Source organism: Carlito syrichta, unplaced genomic scaffold (assembly GCF_000164805.1).
Source record: "Carlito syrichta isolate Samal-C Ts95f unplaced genomic scaffold, Tarsius_syrichta-2.0.1 Scaffold287498, whole genome shotgun sequence".
NCBI lineage: Eukaryota > Metazoa > Chordata > Mammalia > Primates > Tarsiidae > Carlito > Carlito syrichta.
The window spans coordinates 224,980-247,075 of record NW_007231594.1 but is presented as its reverse complement, the minus strand read 5'-3'; the positions used below and the strand labels follow the sequence as shown (position 1 = coordinate 247,075).

The 22,096-nt window shown below is 41.8% G+C and overlaps 1 protein-coding gene across 1 annotated transcript in view; it reads left to right on the top strand.

The window, feature by feature from the left end:
• Positions 1 to 22,096, top strand: part of MYO6 (myosin VI) — a 93,628-nt gene that overhangs the window by 2,101 nt on the left and 69,431 nt on the right. Inside the window, exons 2-8 of the mRNA XM_021709841.1 lie at positions 2,765 to 2,834; positions 8,579 to 8,652; positions 10,780 to 10,909; positions 13,171 to 13,276; positions 15,796 to 15,851; positions 19,083 to 19,180; positions 19,710 to 19,874. Of these exons, the coding sequence (XP_021565516.1) occupies positions 2,765 to 2,834; positions 8,579 to 8,652; positions 10,780 to 10,909; positions 13,171 to 13,276; positions 15,796 to 15,851; positions 19,083 to 19,180; positions 19,710 to 19,874 (699 nt within the window). The remainder of the gene's footprint in view (positions 1 to 2,764; positions 2,835 to 8,578; positions 8,653 to 10,779; positions 10,910 to 13,170; positions 13,277 to 15,795; positions 15,852 to 19,082; positions 19,181 to 19,709; positions 19,875 to 22,096) is intronic.

Here is a 22,096-nt window from a genome sequence, read left to right as displayed (position 1 = left end):
CTCACCTCAGCCTCCCAAAGGCGCGGGATTACAGGCTGAGCCACCGAGCCCGGCTAGGGATTACTTTTAATCATCTTAATTTTCTCCCCTCCTTTCGGATCAAGGTCTTGGATAAAGAAACAGTGTCCTAAGAACTAGACAGCTGAAAAGATCCATTAGAGAAGCGGTCTTTTGCCTAGACGATTCACAGAATAGAGACCTTTCGACAGACACACCTCTGTGCGGAAGTGGTAGAACCCTGGACAAAAAAAGTGAGGAACACATCTTTCAGGGAGGCAATGGCTTTCAAATTCTGTGCTTGTTACTCATAGTAAGAAACAGATTTTATATTGCCTTAGGTGTGTGCATTGTGGGTGTGTGTGAATTTATGAGAAATACATCTTACATCCCGACAATATTGGGTTGGTGTATGTCACTTTCTGGTGAAACCGTCAAATGAAACCTCCTTACACATGCCGTGATTCTGGTATTTTCTAATCTTTTATTCTTTTGTAAATGCCGTCTTGACCCACTGAGTTGATCTCCTGTTCCATATTTGCAACAGAGCAGCCCACAGGCTGAAGCCCCGCACATACACTCAGGCGGGTCTCTGCCTTCCCCGCCTGCCCCCTTGGCCTGTCCTGTGTTGTCCACCCAGTTCTCACCACGACCCTGCTGACGCTGGGTCTTTGTGTCATTGCTCACCACGCCCCTTTTGCCTCTGCCCTTTGAGCAGCGGCTACTTTTCTTTTAAGCCTCTGCTTGGGGTCACCTTGATGAAGTTTTCCCCCAGAAACCTAGTCTCTCCCTCTTCCCCTGCGACTGCATTTTTCTTTGAGGAGTGGTGTCATCATCGGAGGCAGTTGCCTACACTGGCCGCCCCCTCCCTGCTGGACTGTGGAATCTCTAAGCGCGGGGGCTGTTGGACTTGTGGGTTCACCGTGGCAGCTTGATGCACCGCATCCGACACTTAAGGTGTTTGAAGACAGGTGATCCACGTGTGTTTGGTTTATGAAGTCTTTTGAGAGGAGAAGAAATGAACGAAACAGATGTTCTCTTGAAGGGAAGAGGGAGATGGGCCCGGTGATAATTCGGGGACTCAAGAGAGGGAGGCAGAGAAGCCATCCTTCAGGGCTCATCGTGGTCTTTCGTGTGCTGTTGGCTTTCTCATCCCGGCAACTCTTGGTCCTTCCCCATCCTCCAGCTTCTTGGAGCCTCTTCCATCTGACTTGGCTCCCAGCAGCCTGGGGCCAACTCCTGGAGACGGGGAAGTCTCCAACCCTCTCGGCTCTGAAAGGTGGGTGTGTAGGTCTGTGACGTTCGCAGCCATTTTGGGATGCGTTTTCCTATAGAATCATTGTTGTATATTGTGGACTGTTTCATATCACCATTGATATACTTCACGCACACTATGGGTTAATTTTGCTTTTGTGGTCTCTTCTATAAGCTTTCCCACGTTTATGACATCAATAACTTGTGTGCTGGGTTCCAAGTAATTAACTTCCAGAGTTTTTAGAGCATGACGATTTTCTGGTTGGACATGACTTACAATTAAGGTAATCCCGGCAACCCGGGTTTTACTCTGTAACCTACATTGTCGCTTTGTCGTATACATGTGCACACACTCACACACACACACACACACACACACACACACACACACACACATACACTTATGTAGACCTAAAATATTATTTGAAAATAATTGAACCATTTTTTCTGGAAGTTTTATTTGATATGGTTGGAGATTTCAAGCACAAGAATAATTGTAATTGTTTGCAAAGAACTGTATAAATTTATAAATAACTGTTAGAATGGCATGGATTAAAATTTAATTCTCTTTAGATATAATTTGAGATCATTTGTTCTCTCTTACAAGATGCGGTCTTAATTCTGCAGTATTTACTATAGCATTTAAGTGTTAAAATATATACAGGTTTATTAATGGATACTTGTAATTTTATGGACCAAATATTTCTGGATACTATTTATATTTATGACACATTTTTATGTAGGAATCTGTGTCTAGTATATTTTACTCAAACAATAGCATTGATTAAGAAATTGTTCTGTCTTATTGAATGTTACTTTTTTCTTTTTTAAAACACTAAAATTTCTGTATCTATAAACATCAAGATTTTTATTTTTTAGAAAAGTTGTTAAATAGCATGTCTATGTAAATTTAATATTAATATACTGACTGCTGTGTCCCATTCTAATTGTTAGAGCCCAGCAATGCTTATTTACTGATTTCCATGGTTGATTTCATGTCCACACTAATAATAGATAATATTTTTGAGTAAAGTAATTATACTGTTTTCAGGTTAATGACTTGTTAAATAGGAGGACCTGTGTTATATTTTAATAAAGAGCATATTGTTATGCCGGGCTCAGTGGCTCAGCCTGTAATCCCGCACCTTTGGGAGGCTGAGGTGAGTGGATTGCCTGAGCCCGCGGGTTCGAGACCCACCCGGTCAGGCGAGACCTCATCTCTACAATAAATCAAAAAATCAGCCGGGCGTGGTAGCGCGCGCCTGTAATTCCAGCTACTCAGAAGGCTGAGGCGGAAGGATCGCTGGAGCCCAGCAGGTGGAGGCTGTGGTGGCCGGGAGCGGCCACTGCACTCCAGTCTGGGCGACAGAGTGAGACTCCAACTCAAAAAAAAAAATGAAAAAATAAAGAGCATATTGTTGTTATTATAACAATGTATACAACTGCTAAGCTCCTTTATTTTTCTTACTATTCATAAGCCTCGAGTTTAATGAGTTTTTGTTTCATTTGTTAGACATTTTTGGCTCTCATAAACCAAGTGTTCCCTGCAGAAGAGGACAGTAAAAAAGATGTGGAAGATAACTGTAAGTATTAAGTTCACACTTTCAGCACAGAAAAGGCAGTTGCCCTTCCAAAAAATAAATTAGTGGTTAAGTTACTAGTACATTGTACTGATTCAGAAAAAAATCTAGCATTTTGATATGAAAGTTTGTGTGAATGGACGAGCTCACAAGTCTAAATTTATTATTGTTTCACATTTGCACTTTGCTGAAAGAGTCTCTTGAATGTTCTCTTAGTGTTATTTCAGTTGTGTACATGTGGGTAGTGGTAATAATTTCCTGAGGGTTGAGCTAGAGGTCTCTTGTTAACAATTTTGACAGTTACTTTGAACCTGATCTAGATTCAGGAGATTTTTATAGTAATCTATGTGGTTCAGCAGTTTGGAAGTTGAGTCCCTAGGAATTGTTTCACGTTAGTGAAACAAATAAACACAGGAAAAAAAAATGCTGCGTAGTAACTACTAATTGAAAAATTCATTTCAGCACCATATATCAAATTACAGCGTTAGTTTGACTTATAAATATCTTAGCATGTTTGCTGAAAAAAGCCTTTGTCCAAGGAGCAGACTGTGCTTATTCCTACATTTTCAAGATGAGGCAGTGATCATTTCATTCGAGGAGGTGGGGAGTATTTAAGCATTATGTATAGTTGTTGTGGATTTCATAAGAGAGGGCTGATATTAAAAGCTCCCCGCTGAAAAAGAAATAAGAGAAAGGAATAGATATGTTGTTAGTGGTTTTCACTGGAACTCGTGTTTGAGTAAGCCTGTGAGATCTCCTGTGGGAGAGCATGGAATAGTGGGGTGATGGGAGAGCCATGGGCTTGGGGACAGGCAACCTGCATGCTGAATCTGAGGCTGCAGGATGCAGTGATAGACTCTTTTTTTTGAGCTGGAGTCTCACTCGTTGCCCAGGCTGGAGCGAAGTGGCAAGCTCACAGCCACCACAGCCTTGACCTCCTGGGCTCAGGCGATCCTTCCACCTCAGCCTTCCAAGGAGCTGGAACTATAGGAACACGCCACCACACCTGGCAAATTTTTTGATTTATTGTAGAGACAAGGTCTTGCCAAGTTGCCCAGGCTTGTCTTGAACCCCCAGGCTCAGGCAATAGTCTCACCTCGGCCTCCCAAAGTGCTGGGATGACAGGCTTGAGCCACAGCGCCTGGCCTACTAACAGACTCAATGGACCGAAGCCATCATCACTAGGTGCAAAGATTGAGAAAAAATTGTGGTGTTCCCTTTCTTTCCAAAATTGCTGGAAAGTTTTTCTGATTAGATAATAGCTTTTTTTAAAAAACAGAAATCAGAACAAAATAAAAAGGAATGAGACTATTATATCTAAAATAAGAGAAAGTTTGAGTGCAGAGAAAAGGAGACACTTCTGTGCTGTTGGTGGGAGCGCAAACTAGTCCAGCCTGTATAGAAAACTGTGAGGTGATTTCTAAAGGACCTAGACATTGACCTTCCATACCCAGCACTTCCCCTCTGGGAATATTTTACTTTACAAAAAAGACACCTGCACATTCATGTTTATGACAGAACGGTGAAGCCAACCCCACCGTTCATCGAAAGTAGACTGGCAAGAGAAAATGTACATACACATGATGGAATATTACATAGCCATAGAGGACAAAGTCATGGACTTTGCAGCAAATTGGATGGAGCTGGAGTAATCATCCTAGTTGATCTATCACAAAACAAAGAACCAAATGCCACATGTCCTCATTCATAAGTGGGACTTGAACATTTATCACAAAAAGCACGAGAAAGGGATCAGCAGTTGTGGGATGCTGCCAGGGGAGGACAAGGGGCATGTCACAGCACAAAGGATACCTGGCCTTAAATCCGGAGGAGTGAGGACTTCACCTGCACATAGATTGCTTCTACACCTATTCCTGACTTGTACCCCACATTTTTTTAATAAAGTAAAAAAGAAAAATTCAGAGGAAATTCTTTTCTGTTAAAACTTGCTAGGATATGCAGAGCTTGAGGAATGATGAATCCTTTTCCTATATTAAAGTGACTGTAAATGTCATCGGTGGCTTTGAATTGTTTTCATTTCATTTCTTAACTGAATCTCCTGAAACACCCTCCTTCCGGGGACACTGTCCTGATGTGCGTGCCCAGCCCGTCGAGGTTTCCAGACCTGGGTGGGTTCCCTGCCGCTTGTGCTGCCTTCCTGTTGGTCCAAGGGTGACCATGTGGATGCAACCTCTCCTCATTCCGTCACTTGGCCCTGTGTGAAATCCCTTTGAAACTGCCATCGATGAATGCAGCTTTGGTTGTTGGGTTAAAATGCAGGTTTTTCCAGCTGACGTGGTTCTGTTGCTTTTAGTACTTTTTGTTTGAGGCTTGCCACTACACTGTCCTCTACCAGGTAACACACTGGCATTGTCTCTCAGGGCCTCACGTGCACATTTCTGAAACCCTCTCCTCTCTGTTGTGGTAATCATGTGATGATTAAGTGACTCCATAGAGAACAGTCTGTAAGCCGGGCTCAGTGGATCACACCTGTAATCGCAGCACTTTTGAGAGGCGGAGGTGAAAGGATGGCTTGAGCCCAGGAGCTTGAGACTAATCTGGGCAACCTGGTGAGACCTCGTCTCTTAAATAAATGAATAAACAAACAAATAAACAACAGATAAATAGAGAACAGTCTATAGAATTGTCTATGGAGACTGAAGGATGTGGTAAAGGTTTTGCCGAAAACAGGCGTGTGTTGTCTTTTAAATGGAGGAGGTGGACGATGGTGAGGCCCTCCCGTTTTCTTTCATAATACCCTAATAATACAGCAAAACTTATTACATGCTTTTAGCTCTAAGTTTTCTATGTGAAGTGTTTTATCTCTAGAGATTAGTATGCTTATTTTTCCTTTTGACTTGACCGTTGGGTATTAAAACAAGAATAGGAAAATAATTCAGAGATGTGAAGTCAGTAATTAAAAGGAAAACAGTAGCATTTTTTCCTGTTGATTTTGAGTTACTGTGATGACATACATGGCACATATTATTCTATGTGAATTATCACCGGTTAGATACTGAGAATAATACAGTATAGAATATAAAACTGGAAGGAAATCCTAAAAGTTGCCTTGGTGTGGTCTCTTTTTCAGTACTGGCATGACTTCCACAACTATATAAATTTAGAATGAATTGACTTTTCCTAAACTCCTAAATGGAAATTGTTTGTGGGTTCCTTTTTTCTTTTCATAAATTAAAGCTGTAAGGATAAGTGGGGTCTCCGATGCTCAAATAGCTCCCCAGACAGGTCTTTGGATTTAATAACAAAGCCGTTAACAAAAGTCTTCATTCGAAGCTTTTCTGTGTGTTTTTTTTTTAAACATATTTATTGACTATGCCAAAGTGTTTTTGGGGAAACAGATTGTATTTATTCTCGTATTCTATTCTGAGTCTTATTTTAAAATTGCCTTTAAAAATTTAATATTCTTTTGAGTATAGTTGAATCATCAGGCATGAAAGGTAAACGGTTCACATAAGGGATTGCATGTAAAGAACAACCAGGTAATCCTAGGCCAGGCCTCGAGGAGGAGAAGGAGGAGGCTGTTTCAGAAACCCTGTGAGCCTCCTGGGAAGCCTCAGAGGAGAGGGAGGCAGTTGGGACTCACCGTTTCTCATCTGCCAAACCGATAGTTAGGAAGATTTTCCTCTCCCTCTTTCCCCACGTCTTCATGAGCGCCCGAGTAGCACAGTGTGAGCGAAAGACCCTCTTGTCCAAATTCTCACTGTCATCAGCTCATCCGTTAGGGAGTCACTGGGTTTAATCAACAGACATCCCCGAGAAGGCAGGTGATGAAGGAGCAAGTAATCTTTCACGCATACATCCAGGCTTCTGTGATGGCCTTTCCCTGGGGAAGCATGTTACGGGTTAGGCATTTTCACGTCGAGGAAGCGGAAACAGTGTCACACAACCAGGTGTTGCGGAGGAAGCTTAAGGGGAGTGGTCCAGCAGAGTTTGTAGGGTGAAGGGAGAGCAACTTGGAGACCAGGCCCCTGGGGGACGAGGGGGCAGGGAGTAGGATATAGAAAGGCATGCGACTACATACCCAAACAGGCAGGCCTCTGCTGCCTCACCCTCGCCAGATCCTTCCTCACTTCAAGGGAAAGTTGCCACTCCACTGTTGGGAGTCTTCCCCTCTTCTTCCTATCTGCTTTTTCTGCCCTGAGTTAGAAAGCAGTGAGGCAAAAGTGAGCCAACTGCATTGTGTGCGTGACAAGATGAGTGTAACAAGAGGTCCCTATCAGACAGCCCGGTGAGGTGTGGAACTGTATGTTAGGCCTGCAGGCAGGGTAGCGATGCGTCTTCGGGGAAGGGATCAGACAGACAGACAGACCAGTGCATCAGGCGACGTCCTGCCTGAAAGGATTAGACTTAGTGGACAAAACCAGAATGGAAAATTACCGTCAAGATACTGCGGTGTGTGTAAACACCATAAAGTACAAAGAAGAGGCAAATCTAGGACTGGTGGTAGGGGGTGGGAAGGTGTCACTTGTGAAGTCACTTTTGTGCTGAACTTGAAGGGTAGGTTGACTTTTGACACCTGGGGATGTAGGGGATATTCTAGGCAGAAGTCGATGCATGAAGGATATCTGGGTTCAACACGTAGTTTAATCTGCCTCCAAGTTAGACTGGGTTCAGGCAAGTTGTGGAAAATCGTGTGAAATGGAATGCAGGTTTATTAAAAGCCTTGCTCAGAAGCCAATATGGATGCTTGTAGTTGATAGAAACCCAATGATGTTTTTATGAGGAGGACAGCATTGAACTAGGGTTCCAGTTTAGTCAATGTGCTGGGCAGTCTGGATTAGAGAAGGGAGCACCTGAGACAATAGGTAAAATAAGAGGGTCACCTTGACCTCAAGAGAGATATTGAGACCTCAACTGGGATTGGGGCAGAAGAAATGGAAAGAAAGGAAAGAGAGTCAGAGATTCAGATTATGCTGGTGGTTGAGTGCCTGCCACAGACCTGGGAACGTGTGTGTGTGTGTGTGTGACCGAGAAAAGGGTGATACCAGTAACAGAAGCAAGGGTGGTGGCTTTTGACTGCTCCACGTGTGATGGAGATGAGGCTCGGAGTCTGGAGGTCTTGGGTTCGACTGGGAGTAAACCCTGATGTCACAGTAGAACCGAGGTCAGTAAAGCAAAGTATTGACTCTGATTCTGCCATTAGTTAGCTTCGTGTCTTGGATGAAGGCATATAATTTCTCCAAGGCTCTTAGGCATCACGTTAGTTGTAAGGAACTGACACAATGAGTTGATGATCTGTCTCTTTCTACATTTTTTTTTTTTTTTTAGAAAGTGGGATTTATTGAGAGGACAGAAAAGCTCCCACAGTGGAAGGGGACCCGAAGAGGTTGCCCCCTTTCTGAATTTTTATCTTTTGTGTTTTATTGTAATATTCTGAGCAGCAGACTGAACTAACGTCATTACTTTGTTGTGTCAAAAATGTATTAAAATCAGAGCTATGGTAGAACTTTCCACTGGAATTGTACTTGATTTTTAAACCAGTCTTCATCAGGTGTACTCCCCTAGCTAGAAATTCATTGTTTACAACTGTCACTGCAACACATATGTAAACTGGGTGTCTTTTAAATCAGCATCTGGGGTTTACATGGACCAGGGTTTTAAAAAGATGAAATTAAATCTAACTTAACAGCTGAATTTTAGGTTGGGTCAAAGTGATTCAGTTTGAGATAACATTGTTTTCTTTACTTTCTTCAACTGTCTAATGATTTACACATTTTATGTCCTAGGTTCACTAATGTATTTAAATGAAGCCACGCTCCTTCATAATATCAAAGTACGATATAGTAAAGACAGAATTTATGTAAGTATTTTGCCTGGGGTTTAAGTTTTTGTGGCGGTCATTATTTTACGTGCTATGATTTGATTTCTGTCAGACTTACACTTTTCTAAGAGAAAATCATGCTTGATTTGAGCCCGTTGAATAATGTGTGAACTCCATGAAGACAAAGTTGTTTTCTGGTTTACTGCCCTAACTCCAGGGCTTAGAAAACACCTGAAGCCGGGCTCGGTGGCTCAGCCTGTAATCCTAACGCTTTGGGAGGTTGAGGTGAGTGGATTGCCTGAGTCCGCGGGTTCGAGACCCGCCTGGACAACTTGGCAAGACCTCATCTCTACAATAAATAAAAAATATTAGCCGGGCATGGTAGCGCGCGCCTGTAATTCCAGCTACTTGGAAGGCTGAGGCGGAAGGATTGCCAGAGCCCAGCAGGTCGAGGCTGCGGTGGCCGGCAGCAGCCACTGCACTCCAGTCTGGGTGACAGAGTGAGACTCTAATTCAAAAAAAACCAAAAACAAACAAACAAACAGAAAACAAAAGAATACACTTGATACATAGTAGATACTTAATAAATATTTGTGAAGTGAAATAATGAATTCAGAGCATCATCTAATATTTTATACTCAAAAATGTCTACTTTGTGTATTAAAAAAACACTATAATTATTATTTTGGGTTTGATTTCTTATTTTTGGTATGTGTCTGTAGATCTGTTTAATTAATTCACTTTACACATGGTTCTGCAGAGAGCTTAAAGTAGCATAGAAAGAGTGTATATTGAAATAAAAAATTTGAATAAGGAAAAAAATGTAAATGAGAACAGAAGGCGGTATCTGAGGAGATATCAGGATCATAGAAGTACTGACCCTAGAGCCTACATAGTTGCAAAACTTAAAAGTCCAGAATATTAAAAAAACAGAAGACAGATCTTTCCGTGTAAATAGTCAGGGTTCACACCAAATCATTCAGTTGGATACTTACTTAACTAGTATGTCTCAATTATAATTATTCATGGGGCACGGGCAAGATTTTATTCTAATATGGCCTAGTCATAGATTCCTTTGTTGGCTGGAGATAAATTACCCCACTGTGGTTCTCCCGTTATTAAGATGAGGACTCTTCATTATTTTTGAACGAAGAAAACACATGGCTTCTTTGACACTTACTGGATCAAATGACTGTTTTAATCTTTTATATCACTATCAATTTGCCTAATTGTACTTACTTAATTCTGGCTAAATTACATTTAGTCTTTGCCATCTGTCCAAGGAGTGACAGCTGGGAAGTGGAACCGATCTAGTCTCTTCCAAAGAGTCTCCTTGCCACCTTCCAGCTGTGTGCCGTATTAGGACTTACTTTTCTTCTTGATTCCTTTCAGAATCAAAGATGACATGTATTTAGGCTTAAAGATGTCCGTTTTGGATGAGAAATACAGATAGAAGAAAAATTCACTCAGCTGACTCAGATTGATCGCCTACTGTGTGCTAAATTCCAAGCTTAAAAGCTAGCTTGGGTGGCTCACTCAGCATTTAGCCCATCAGGCGGTGTTCTAGGCAGTGGTTAGCATGTGCTGTTTTGCAGAAATCTGGAGTCAAATGGCTACCCCAGAGCTAAGTCAGTCCTGGCGTTTAGTGATAGGAATGGGCCCAGAAGGTCTTGCGAGCTGTCCTGAACTCTTCGGTAGCAGGGTGGATAACGTAGGCGAGGAGTGTTAAGTGACCAGAACCCAGCTGTAGGTGTAGAGCCTCGAAGAGGAGACGTCATAAGGATGAGGAGGATCAGGGGATGAGGACTGAATGAGACCTGGCTGGAGACTCAGCTTCTGTCTGTGGTGCTGGTTGGTGATGTCCTACACCTGGGAGAACAGGACGCGTGGAGAGTGTTGTCTCCGAGGCAGAAGTAGGTGGGAAGAGATCATCTTGACTTTGGGCATGCTGAGTCTGAGATGTCAGTGGGTAAGAAGATAAAATTACTGATTAAGGGTTGGAGGAGTATGGGTCCCCTAGAGATCAGGGAACATTTAGGGGCTGGTTTTGGAGCCCTGGTTATCTAGGGAATTGAAATTTTTGGTATTGTTTTTATGCTCCCATGAGCCTTGCTTAGCTTTAAATGGACACAGTCATTGTTGTATGTTTATGCTTTTCACATTTAGACGTATGTCGCCAACATTCTGATTGCGGTGAACCCGTACTTTGACATACCTAAAATATATTCTTCAGAGACAATAAAGTCCTATCAAGGGAAGTCTCTTGGGACAATGTCACCTCACGTCTTTGCAATCGGTAAGATATTTAATTGTGTTTCCTTCTATTGGGCAAATCCACTCTGTTTTTCCTTTGGATTAAAGAGAGCTGTCATGGTCGATTATGCACTTTGGAGGGCCTGTGTACATCCTGGGTGTGTGTCCCCACTGTTAGGAGCAAGTATTTCACACAGGGTGGCGAAGAAGACTTCTGCAGCCACCTCCTGGCGGGTCACACATCGTGGTCTTTGTCACATGCCTGTGTCCCCTTGGTGTGTCCACCCAGTTGAAGTAGGAGGTCATGAAGGCTGACCTGCTGGCACTTTGTGGCTTCTCAATGCAATCAGCTCCATCTTGAGTGTCTTCCTTCTCAGGCTGGGGCCCACCTTCCTCTCCCTCCCAGCTGGTTACTTGCGAGTGTGTTCCTTGGGCTGGGTTTGAGCTGTAAGAGCAGACGGCTGTGCCTCAGCTTGTACCAGAAGGAAGCTGAAAGTGGAGTGTGCTTCCTGTCCCTGGGAGGAAGGACTGAAAGTGGTGTGTGCTTCCTCTCCCGGGAGCCTGTGTGAGAAGACAGTAGTGTGTGTCTGCCTTTCTCGGCCTCTTTTTTTTTTCTTCCTGAAATCCTCCTCCCCTGAGGCACAGAGAGGTAGAGCTGCTTGATCAGAATTAGAAAGCATTCCTCCCCTCCACCAAGTGCAGAGACCCTTTGTTTCCTGCTAAAACCGGCAGCTAAGTGATGTGCTCTGGAACTGGTTGCTGGTGCAGTCTTTTTCTCCTCTCGGGCTTCTTCATGCTTGTGTTTTGGCTTAATCAGGCTTCATTTCCAGATTTGGTTGACCTGTGTGCTGTGTGCTACTAGGCGGAGGAAATATGTCAGCCACACCCAGTGCAGCTACAGATTTGCTTTTGTCCCTGGGAAGCTCTGGCAGGCATCGGTATTTCTGTGTGGGCCTGTAAAGTGGTGTCCAATCCTTAGAATCTGATTGCGAGCAAGTCCATCCCTGGAGGGAGTTTCATGTTTTAACTATAAACAAGCCAGCTTTTAGTGTTAGCCTTTTTCTGCTGAAAAAGGTGTTTGGAATGATTCTGTGAAAGTTGGAATAGGTTGATAATAACCTGGACTAAGGGCTGTGTACCCCGGGCAGATGACTGTGTTCTCCGTTAGAGTAAAGGCTATTTGTGAAACCATCTTTGCTGATGTGCGTAGCACAAGTCTGAGGTGAGAAATAGTGGTCTTACAGAGCCAAACTGGGGCAGGAAGAGCCTTTGAATTAAAATTGTTTTAATTTGAGATTGCTTTAGTAATATTCAGTTGTTTCAATCTGCATAGTCTTAAAATTCAAGATATTTTATAGGCTGAATTGTTGGGTAATGAAGATCGTTAGAAATTATATATACAAACAACAGTGCAACAGGGAAATTCAAAGCAGTTAATTTTGCCTGTCTTTGAAATGTTGGGGTAAATTCTGCAAGGAGCTTAAAGTTAATAGTAATATTACAGGGAAAAACCCCACAGATGTGTTTTGCAATTCTATATGTATTTTTTGCAGCAGAATTTTTGGTTGCTGGATTTCTTAATTGGAAGTTGCTCCTTCTTGTTTTTCACTGGGGACTTCATTAGTTCTGCGCAGCGACCGTTTTTATCCCTTTAGACCTGCTGTGGTGTTAGGGAGAGCTGAGCCCAGCTCATCACCTCAGAGTTGTTTCTTTGGATTTCATGTTCCTTAGCTGTTAGGATAATCAGATAGAACACTGGCAGGAAATGCTTTCAAAATAAACGTTTCGAGCACTTTTCAATGATCTTTTAGAACGCCACTAATTTTTTAAAAATTATAATATATATATTTTATTTTTAAGTTGTGGGGTACAGTTAAGGGTTAGGTATACAAATATGCATTGTTGAGGCACCCTTGTTGATAAGGGGTGTCTCCCCATCCCCAGACAGATACTGACTACCGTTAATCCCACCTCCCTTCCCCTCCCTGTCCCCCCTCATAGTTTCCTGCCACTGTCCATCCTTTTCTTATAGTATTATGGTAGTTGCTCAAGGACTGCTTTGAGAACATGTGATGCTCAGATCTTTGTTTCTGTGAGAGATCACTCAGTATTATAAACTCTGATTCCATCCAGGTTGATGCGAAATTCATGATTTTGTTCTTTTTTATGGCTGAAAATGCCACTAACTTTGAACACTTATTTATGATGTCTTTGAGAGCAAGTGCTTCTCCAGAGAACTTTCTGTTATTTACCAACTTTGTCTTTAATAGATCGTTCATCGTTAATGTGTTCTTTTGACCCTAGCTGATAAAGCTTTTCGAGACATGAAGGTCCTCAAGATGAGTCAGTCTATCATTGTATCTGGAGAATCAGGAGCTGGCAAAACAGAAAATACAAAATTTGTCCTAAGGTGAGTATTTAGCTAATCAGAAGTGCCTTGAATAGGGTGACATTTTTTTGTGCATGGTAAAAAATGCACAATGTGAAATTCATCAGTGGAACCATTTCCAAAACGTATTAGGCCTTCGTAGCGTTAGCACAACCAATCTCCAGACCTTGTCATCTTGCAGCGCTGAAACTAGACACCCACCGGACAGTAGCTCTCTCTTTCCCTGCTCCCTGCAGCCCTGTGACACCATTCCATTCTCCGGTTCCATGAATGTGACTTCTTTAGATACCTCATATAAGCAGCATCTCAGTATTTGTTTTTCTATGGCTGGCTTATTTCATTTAACTCAACTTAAGATTCATCCATGTTGTAACATGTATCAGTTTTTTTCCTTCCTTTTCAAGGCTGAATAATATTTCATTATAAATATATGCCACACTTAGTTTATTCATGTGTTTGTTGATGGACACCTGGGTTACTTCCACCTCTTGGCTATTGTGAAGAGTACGGTTATGAACATGGGTGTGCAAATGTTTCTTTGAGATTTTGGACTGGTTGACTTTCAATGCCTTTGCATACTGATGGCATCATTTGGAAAGGTGGGCTCTATCCCTTTTAAGAAACAGACACACTTCCTGTGAGCCTCTCAAGCTAGAGCTTAAATACTCACCACTGGGATCGAAAAGCAACCAATCAGCTTTACCATAAGGCTCCTACCTCCTACTGATTGGTCCTCAGTACTGACCAGTCAGAACAGCTACAGCTCACAGCTAGTGCTAGCCAATTGGTTTGAATTTAGGGCTATATAAGCACCAGGTTTTCAGCCCAGATGGGCAACCCCTTCAGGTCCCCTCCCCCTGTGGCAGCTTCTCTGTCCTCTCAATAAATCCTACTTACTCAAAAAAAAAAAAAGAAAGAAAGAAACAGACACCTTATTTGGAAGCTAATCTATAGATTGCTGAAAGCCAGCTCTGACATGTTATTTACGTGAAGATCCTGGAGGTTAGGCAAAAGGAAACCCAGGAATGTTCTTGAGATCAGCATCCACATTCTATTCCCTATATTTTTGCTGTTAGCACGGTTGGAGCCATTTTCTACCCTTCAACTTGTGCGGGTTGGCCTCTTCCTTTCTACATCCCCCACATCCCTCCTCCCAGTGTGACCCCTTTGATGCCACTGAATTAAACTCTGCGCTTTGTTTAGAATTATAGCACTTCAGTGGGGCTCGGTGGCTCAGCTGTAATCCCTTGCCTTTGGGAGGCTGAGGTGAGTGGATTGCCTGAGCCCGCGGGTTCGAGACCCGCCTGGGCAGCGGGACCTCATCTCTACAATAAATCAAAATATCAGCCGGGCATGGTAACGCATGCCTGTAATTCCGGCTACTTGGAAGGCTGAGGTGGAAGGATTGCCGGAGCCCAGCAGGTTGAGACTGCGGTGGCCGGGAGCGGCCACTGCACTCCAGTCTGGGCGACAGAGTGAGACTCCAACTCAAAAAAAAAAAAAAAAAGAATTATAGCACTTTAAGCATGAATGGAACCATAGCATGCATTCTAATTGAGTTCCTTTGATTTAATGCGCACGGAGGTTACCTCTTGTGGTCAAGCTGCTGCTTCTGGGCCCAGCACCTTCGACAGTGATGATCCCACTGAATCCTTTGGAGATTGTGCTGTTCATTAGGTCGATGTCTGTGCTATTCAAAGTTATTCATACAAAACCCATCGGAGAGTTTGTTAATGGCTGCCACGTGTATGCAACTCTAGGGTTTGATGAATGTTTCACAGTACTCTTGGAATTTTAAGTAGCTCAGTTCCATCTCCTGTATGTCATAGTCACATGTGAGTCTGTGGTTCATATAGGGCAATGAACAAAAAGTGAAGAAGCTGTGAACTTGCAATGTGAACAGAGTGTAAATCAAGGATATTTTTTTGTTGGTGTGTGCCAAAGCCAGTAGATGCCCATTGTGTTTCATCTTCTGGTGTAACATGAAGAGTGGTGACGTCCCAGTTGCTCAGTAGCCATGTTTTCTGTAGCTGTGAAGATTGAATTCAGAGGCTGTCAACAAAAGACTGCAGAATCTCATGTAGTTGATGTTTGTTCCCATGTAAAATGTGTGATCTATTTAAAATCAAATAGTTGGGTAAAAATCAGAATATCCCCAAACAGTTTTTAAAAAGGATGCTGGTTTAGATGTTGACAAAAATCTAGTATAACAGCTATCGATATAGCATTTACATTGCATTAGGTCCCATAAGTACTCTAGAGATGATTTAGAGTATACAGAAGGATGCACATAGGTTGTGTGCAGCTACTGTGTCATTTCATACCTGAGACTTAAGCAGGCTAAATCCAAATCGAATTTTAAGTCAGTTTGAAAAGCTCTCATAGAATAGTTACTTTTAGGTATAATTTGCAATTTTTAAATAAGAGTTGTAATGATGATCCAGGTTTTAGTTTTACATGTACTAAATAATATTGAAATAATAAGCATATGTTGTAATTGTTGTCATCTAAATTTTTTTTTTATCCTGTATTTTAAATAGATACCTGACTGAATCCTACGGAACAGGTCAAGATATTGATGATAGAATTGTTGAAGGTATTGTCAATTTTATTTTCTGTCATTATGCATGTGCTGAAATTAATTTATGAGAGCCCTTTCAGTGGTCTGGAATGTTCTTCTTTCAGAGATGCAAACAACTCTCCTATCTCCTGCAAATTCTTGCTCAGACATCGCTCTCATTTGCTTAATATCTATTATCTCTCCCCCTCTCCCTCCCCATGTAAACACCAAGAAGGCAGGGATTTTGTTTTGTGTCCCAAACCCCCAGGACAGTACCTGATACATAGCATTAATATCTACTGAATGAATGAGAGAAGTACAGGCATCTCTTTGGCTTCCTGTTTGTTTTGTGGACTTTGTTTTTGGTAAAGAAGGAAAGAGGAAGAAGGATTATTTGGTGTGGAGGTGCTTTTTTGGGGGGGAAATCGTTTGAAGGAAAGAGTACGCTTAAGGTCGGAGTGTGTACATTGATTTCCTGTCCATGCTTGGGCACCTTTTTAGAACATGGAATCTCATGCAGTTGATGTTTGTTGCCACGTGAAATGTGTGATCTATTTAAAATCAAATAGTTGGGTAAACATCAGAATATCCCCAAACAGTTTTTTAAAAAGGTGCTGCTTTAGATGTTGAAGGCAATCCAAACAGAATTTGAAATAAGTTTGAAAAGCTTATAATAGCGTTCCTGTCCATGCTTGGGCACCTTTTGAGAACGTCTTCTGGCGCCTCAGTTTGGGGATACCTGGGGTTGGCGGTGGTCCCCCGTTGATGTTCTTGTGTCTCCTGAATCCAGTCTCTGCGTAGAAGCTAGATGATCTCTTTGGCTTTACATCTCGCAATGGCTGCTGCTTATTGCATTCAGTGTACTGTCCCCAATTGGTAACGTCGCCTGCAGTGCTCTGCATGGCCTGGCCCCTGCCTTTTCTGGTCTCATCTTGAGTCCTGGCTTTTCTGCCTCGTTATGCTTTAACCGTGTTGCTCTCCTCGTCATTCTTTGAGCCATTTTTGGCTTCTCTGGACACGTTTTCTCCTTCCCTCCTCCCTTTCCCTCGTTAGGTGACCCATAAACATTTTAATAACTTAGATGGTGGTCGTTGCCTATGTAGGATGTGTTAGGTGCTGTCTGATTTGTTTAAAATCTGTTATCTAAAGTAAATCTGCACAGAATGAAGTAGGTACCATTTTATTCCTACCGGAAATACAAGAAACTGAGGCAGCAGTTAGCTGAAGATGGAACAATTTATCAGTGTGGAAGTGAGATGTAAATCAGGGCTTCATGCCCAGTGCTGTACTTTAAAAATGCATGTTTTAGCACTCTCCCGACTTTTTTTTTGAAGAGATGGGGTCTCCCTATGTTGCCCAGGCTGACTACAACCTGCTGGGCTCCAGGGATCCTCCTGCATCAGCTTCCTGAGTAGCTGGGGCTACAGGCGTGAGCCACCATGCCCTCTTGACATTTAATGAAAAATTTACTGGAGCCTTCTATGCTCATGTATTCTGGTAGATTATATCTAGCAAATGATGTGTGCATTTTTTCATAATGATGTAAGATATGCATGTAGCTCATCTAAATATAACTTGTAAATCTTTTAAAAGCTGAGCATCAATGAGACTCTTCATGTCTTTTAATATAAAGATTTCTAATTTTATTTACAGTTTTTACTGTGGAATTGTGACACACTCACAGTTGTGTACTTATCTCATAAGTAATGCTTTATTCACAGTAAAGCACCTTACTTTAGTGAGGGAATCATCCTTAAAAATTGAATAAATGGATAAAAAAAAAGTTGTGGGTTAACTCAGTAAAGCATTCTGATTTGCTTACCTGAGGTGCAGACACTCACTTGAGAATTGGATAGAAGCCTGGTTCCCTCAGGAACCAGGAGACTGAGAAACTGGGACTCTACCGGTGTGCACCACCATGCTTGCCTAGTTTTTAAAAAAGTATTATGCAGAGATGGGAGTCTTGCTGTGTTGTCCAGGCTGTTCTCAAATCTCTGGGCTCAAACGGCCCTCTTGCCTTGGCCTCCCAAAGTACTGGGCATGAGCCACCGTGCCCAGCACCCAAATGTTTTTATAGCCCCTTAATGGAGAAGGAGTAGATGTAAGTGCATGGGCATGGAATCTTTTGGTGCCATCTTTAATGGAAGTTTTATTGTTGGTTTTGGAATGAGTATATTAGTAAGAGCACCTCTGTGATTTTCTAATGGAGTGGTTCTTACCTTGTCTTGGGATATTTCACTTATATTAAGTTCTTCAGCAAAAACTAGTAGATTATCAGTAAGGGAGTTGGGAGACTTGTCATTCCCTGATTTGTCAATGGTAGTCCTGTGGCTTTCTGGGAGTTAGTTGACCTCATTGACTTCAGTTTTTTCGGTTGAAAAGTGAGGGTTATATGCTGCTATTTCTTTCATTGTAATACTTTCTCATTTATTTCAACAAGTGAAATGACTGGGGAATAGTGTTTAAAAAGTTTGGAGACTAGTTGAGCTTTCTACTATGGATGGAATAGGAGAAATAGACTCTAAAAGGCTTCATAGGAAACATCGCAAAGCAATTTGAGTTTGTTGATGGAAAACGTGTAAGATAAACACTAATCTGGTGTGTTTCTAGTTGAGGCTTTGGTGAGTACAAGCATAGTCTATAGTAAACTCTTTCCAGTCATGGGGGGGGGGGTGTGTTTATAAAATAACAATTAAAATGTTATATTTGTTCATTGGGATTTTAAAAATTATTATTCTGAGCCCCTTTCTTAGGTAATTCTGTAAATCTGGAGGTATATTAATATATCAAATGTTTTAGAAAAGTAAGTCAAGTAATACATTTTTTGTCTGTATTTTGTCCCAAGAGGCTTGGAATTTTGCCTATTATCATCAGTACTCTGGTAAGGCTGATGTACTTGCTAAAAACCTTAAAATTTTGGGGGATTAATTTTTAAAATTGAGTTATACATTTTCCAATGTAGTGATTTTTACATGTTTAGTATTTCCCATAACATTTACACTTTCTTTTAATGTATTTTGAGTAATTTTCCCATCTCCTGAACTTGAATAGTGCTTAAACATTGTGGGTGGTCAGTAAGTATTTGTGGAATTTGACATTACATGTAAATTCTTTTATGTTAGTATTTTTACAACATTTTCTCTAGCCATATATATATGTGTGTATATATATATATATTTATTATTAAATGGAAGCATACTATGCATATTTTATAATTTCCCTTTATGCTTGTGTTTTGATGGGACTGTTTTGTTTATTTCTCAATAGCTAACCCACTCTTAGAGGCCTTTGGAAATGCAAAGACTGTTCGTAACAATAATAGCAGTCGATTTGGAAAATTTGTAGAAATACATTTTAATGAAAAGGTAAGTGAGTGTGAGTTTGGGGATGATATGTTTGGGTAGTGTTTGTGGAAAATACAAGGTTCTTGATAGAATTGATGCTATACATGAACTTATGGTAAGTCCGTTTAAGTTTTTCTGTAACATTAGATGGTTAGGAGATTATATATATTCACTGTGACCATCTAAAAATCTCCTTTCACAATTTAAAACCCAAATATTAAATTTAACTTCAGTATTGAATAGTCTTCCTGTAAGATGCTCATTCTAGCACCTGGGTTGAGGTATGGTGCAGGGTAAATTCTGAATCTACAGAAGCTCAAAACAGAAGGATTTGGGTTGAGACTTAAATGAAGATGTTTAAAATGAAGGATGACCTCTATAAATATTCTAAACTTGTTTAGTTATCTGTTTGTTCCCCCTCTTATTTGATGAATATTATAATCTCTTTGATAGACACATATATATTAAAAGGGTAAATAATTTAACACTGGTGAATTATCCTTTGAGACTTTAAATGCATTTTGCATTTTCTCTCTGTTTTGTTTTTTAGAGCGCAGTTGTTGGAGGATTTGTTTCACATTATCTTCTAGAAAAATCTAGGATCTGTGTTCAAGGCAAAGAGGAAAGGAATTATCATATCTTTTATAGGTTGTGTGCAGGTGCTTCTGAAGATATTAGAGAAAAACTTCATCTGAGTTCCCCAGATAATTTTCGGGTAAGTTGGAGGAAAAGGAATTTTGTACACGTTTCAAAAATGGAATTTCCTTCAATTCTAAAACTTACTTGAGTGGATTTTCACATCTAGTCGTATGTGTATAGCTTACATGAGGTCAGGTCTAATGTGCTGGAATGACTGATGTCCTGAGGCGATCTCTATGAAGGTTTGCTGCTGAGTTTATAATATAGCACTCTATGAGGAAGTACGTAATAGGATAGATGAAGGCTATCAATTTAAACTCAATTAGACATTTATAATAGTTCTATATTAAAGTTACCTTTCGCTTATCTGTAAAAACGTTTGAACACTGAGTTAATATTAACAAAGGACGCATGATTATATTTCTTAATTCAATTAAACAAATATTTATTGCTTGCCCATTGGGTGCCAGTCATTGAGCCAGGGTTAAAAAGATACATAAGATGCAGGCCCTGCTGCTGAGCGACTTAGGCTGTGGTGGGAAACGGACAGCCAGACACACACACACACTCACTCACAAGGCTGATAAGTTGAATGATAAGAAAGGTATGCATGGAATGCGGTGGCAGCTTGGGATTTTGGAAAGGCTTACTGGGAGAATTGATTGCCTGGGTCAGAGGCCTGAAGGATTATCAGGTGTTACCTAGACGCAAAGGGCATTTCTGGTAGATGTAAAAAAGATGGACAGAGAAAGGTCAGAGGCTTCCTAAGGGGTAAGGCAGGAAGTGGGGGAGGGGGTGAGGCTGGTTAGTGGTCTGCTGCCGTAAGGAGCTACTTGAAGGGCTTTGGGTAGAAAGTTAGGAATCAGATCTGTGCTTTTCTTTGGCTTGAATGTGGAGGATACCTTTAAGTGGGTGGGTATTGGAGCCAGTGGATAAAATTGGAAGCCACAGATAGACTGGTTAAGAACTTCCAGCTATTGTTGAAGCTAAGAGTTACCAACGTATTTGAGTTGACTTAGTAATGGCAGAGTTAGAGAACAGGGGGTGTGCAAACTATTAGGAGATAAAATTGATAGGACTTGGGGACTGAATAGGGAAGGGAGGAGGGGGAGTCCAGAATAACTTTCAGAGTTTTGACTAGGGCCACTGGGTGGATGTAAATACGATGACTGGGGCCAGCTGTAAGGTGTGTGGCCTATAGGTCAAGTTCGGTTTTGAGCCCACAGGTGTGGCGCTGTTTGGAAGACAGGCACCTATACTCACCTGAAGATCAGCACCTGCTGGATAGGGCTTGAGTGTCGGTACTCTGGAGGTCGGTGAAACTGTGGGAGTGAGCAGACGAAGTTGTCCAGGGCGATGGCGTGGTGCGGCCTGGGCCAGGATCCAGCCTGGAGTGGAGAGTTGTGGGGGCGGGGGGGAAGGGGTCGTGAGGGCAGTGCACAGGGAAGGCTGAGAAGCACAGCTAGGGGAGTATTTCCAGAAGCCATGGCTGGGGGCAGTTGATGTAATTTGCAGATTCTAAGCTAGAAAGAAAATAGTGTCCTTGCATGGGGTGTGGAGAGGTAGTTTGTATAAAGTTCCTCAGATGATTCTGACGGTCCTCTCTGGGCAAATCTTCTCTGCTTGACAATCATGACACACACACATTCAATTACTGCTCTGTGTGTGTGCATGTGTGTGTTTGCAGACAACTTTTCTTTTACTTCAAGCAGATTCTCTTAAAAAAATTTTTTTATTTTAAAGACGTGGGGTGCAATTCAGGGTTAGGTATACAAATGTACAATTGTTCATTATGCAGGTACCCTTGCTGATGAAGTGTGCCCCCGCCTCCCCTGGCAGATTCCCACTACTGCTGATCCCACCTACCCCCCCCCCCAGTTTCCCACTACCAAGCAGTTTCATTTATTTTTATTTCTTTTTTATTTCTATTTCTATTTATTTTTTATTTTTTTTATTTTTTGAGTTGGAGTCTCACTCTATCACCCAGGCTGGAGGGCAGTGGAACGCCCCCGGCCACCACAGCCTTGCCCGCTGGGCTCAGGCTATCCTTCCTCAGACGTGTCTATTCATGTCTTTTGCCCACTTTTTAATGGGGCCATTTTTTTCCTTTCTGCATGTTTGAGTTCCCTGTAGAACCTGGATGTCAGGCCTTAGTCAGATGTGCAGTTGGCAAATGTTTTTTCCCATTCTGTGGGCTGCCTCCCCACTCTCTTGATGGTTTCTTTAGCTTTGCAGAAGCTTTTCAGTTTGATGAGGTCCCACTTGTCTGTCTTTTCTCTTATGGCATGGGCGCCTGGG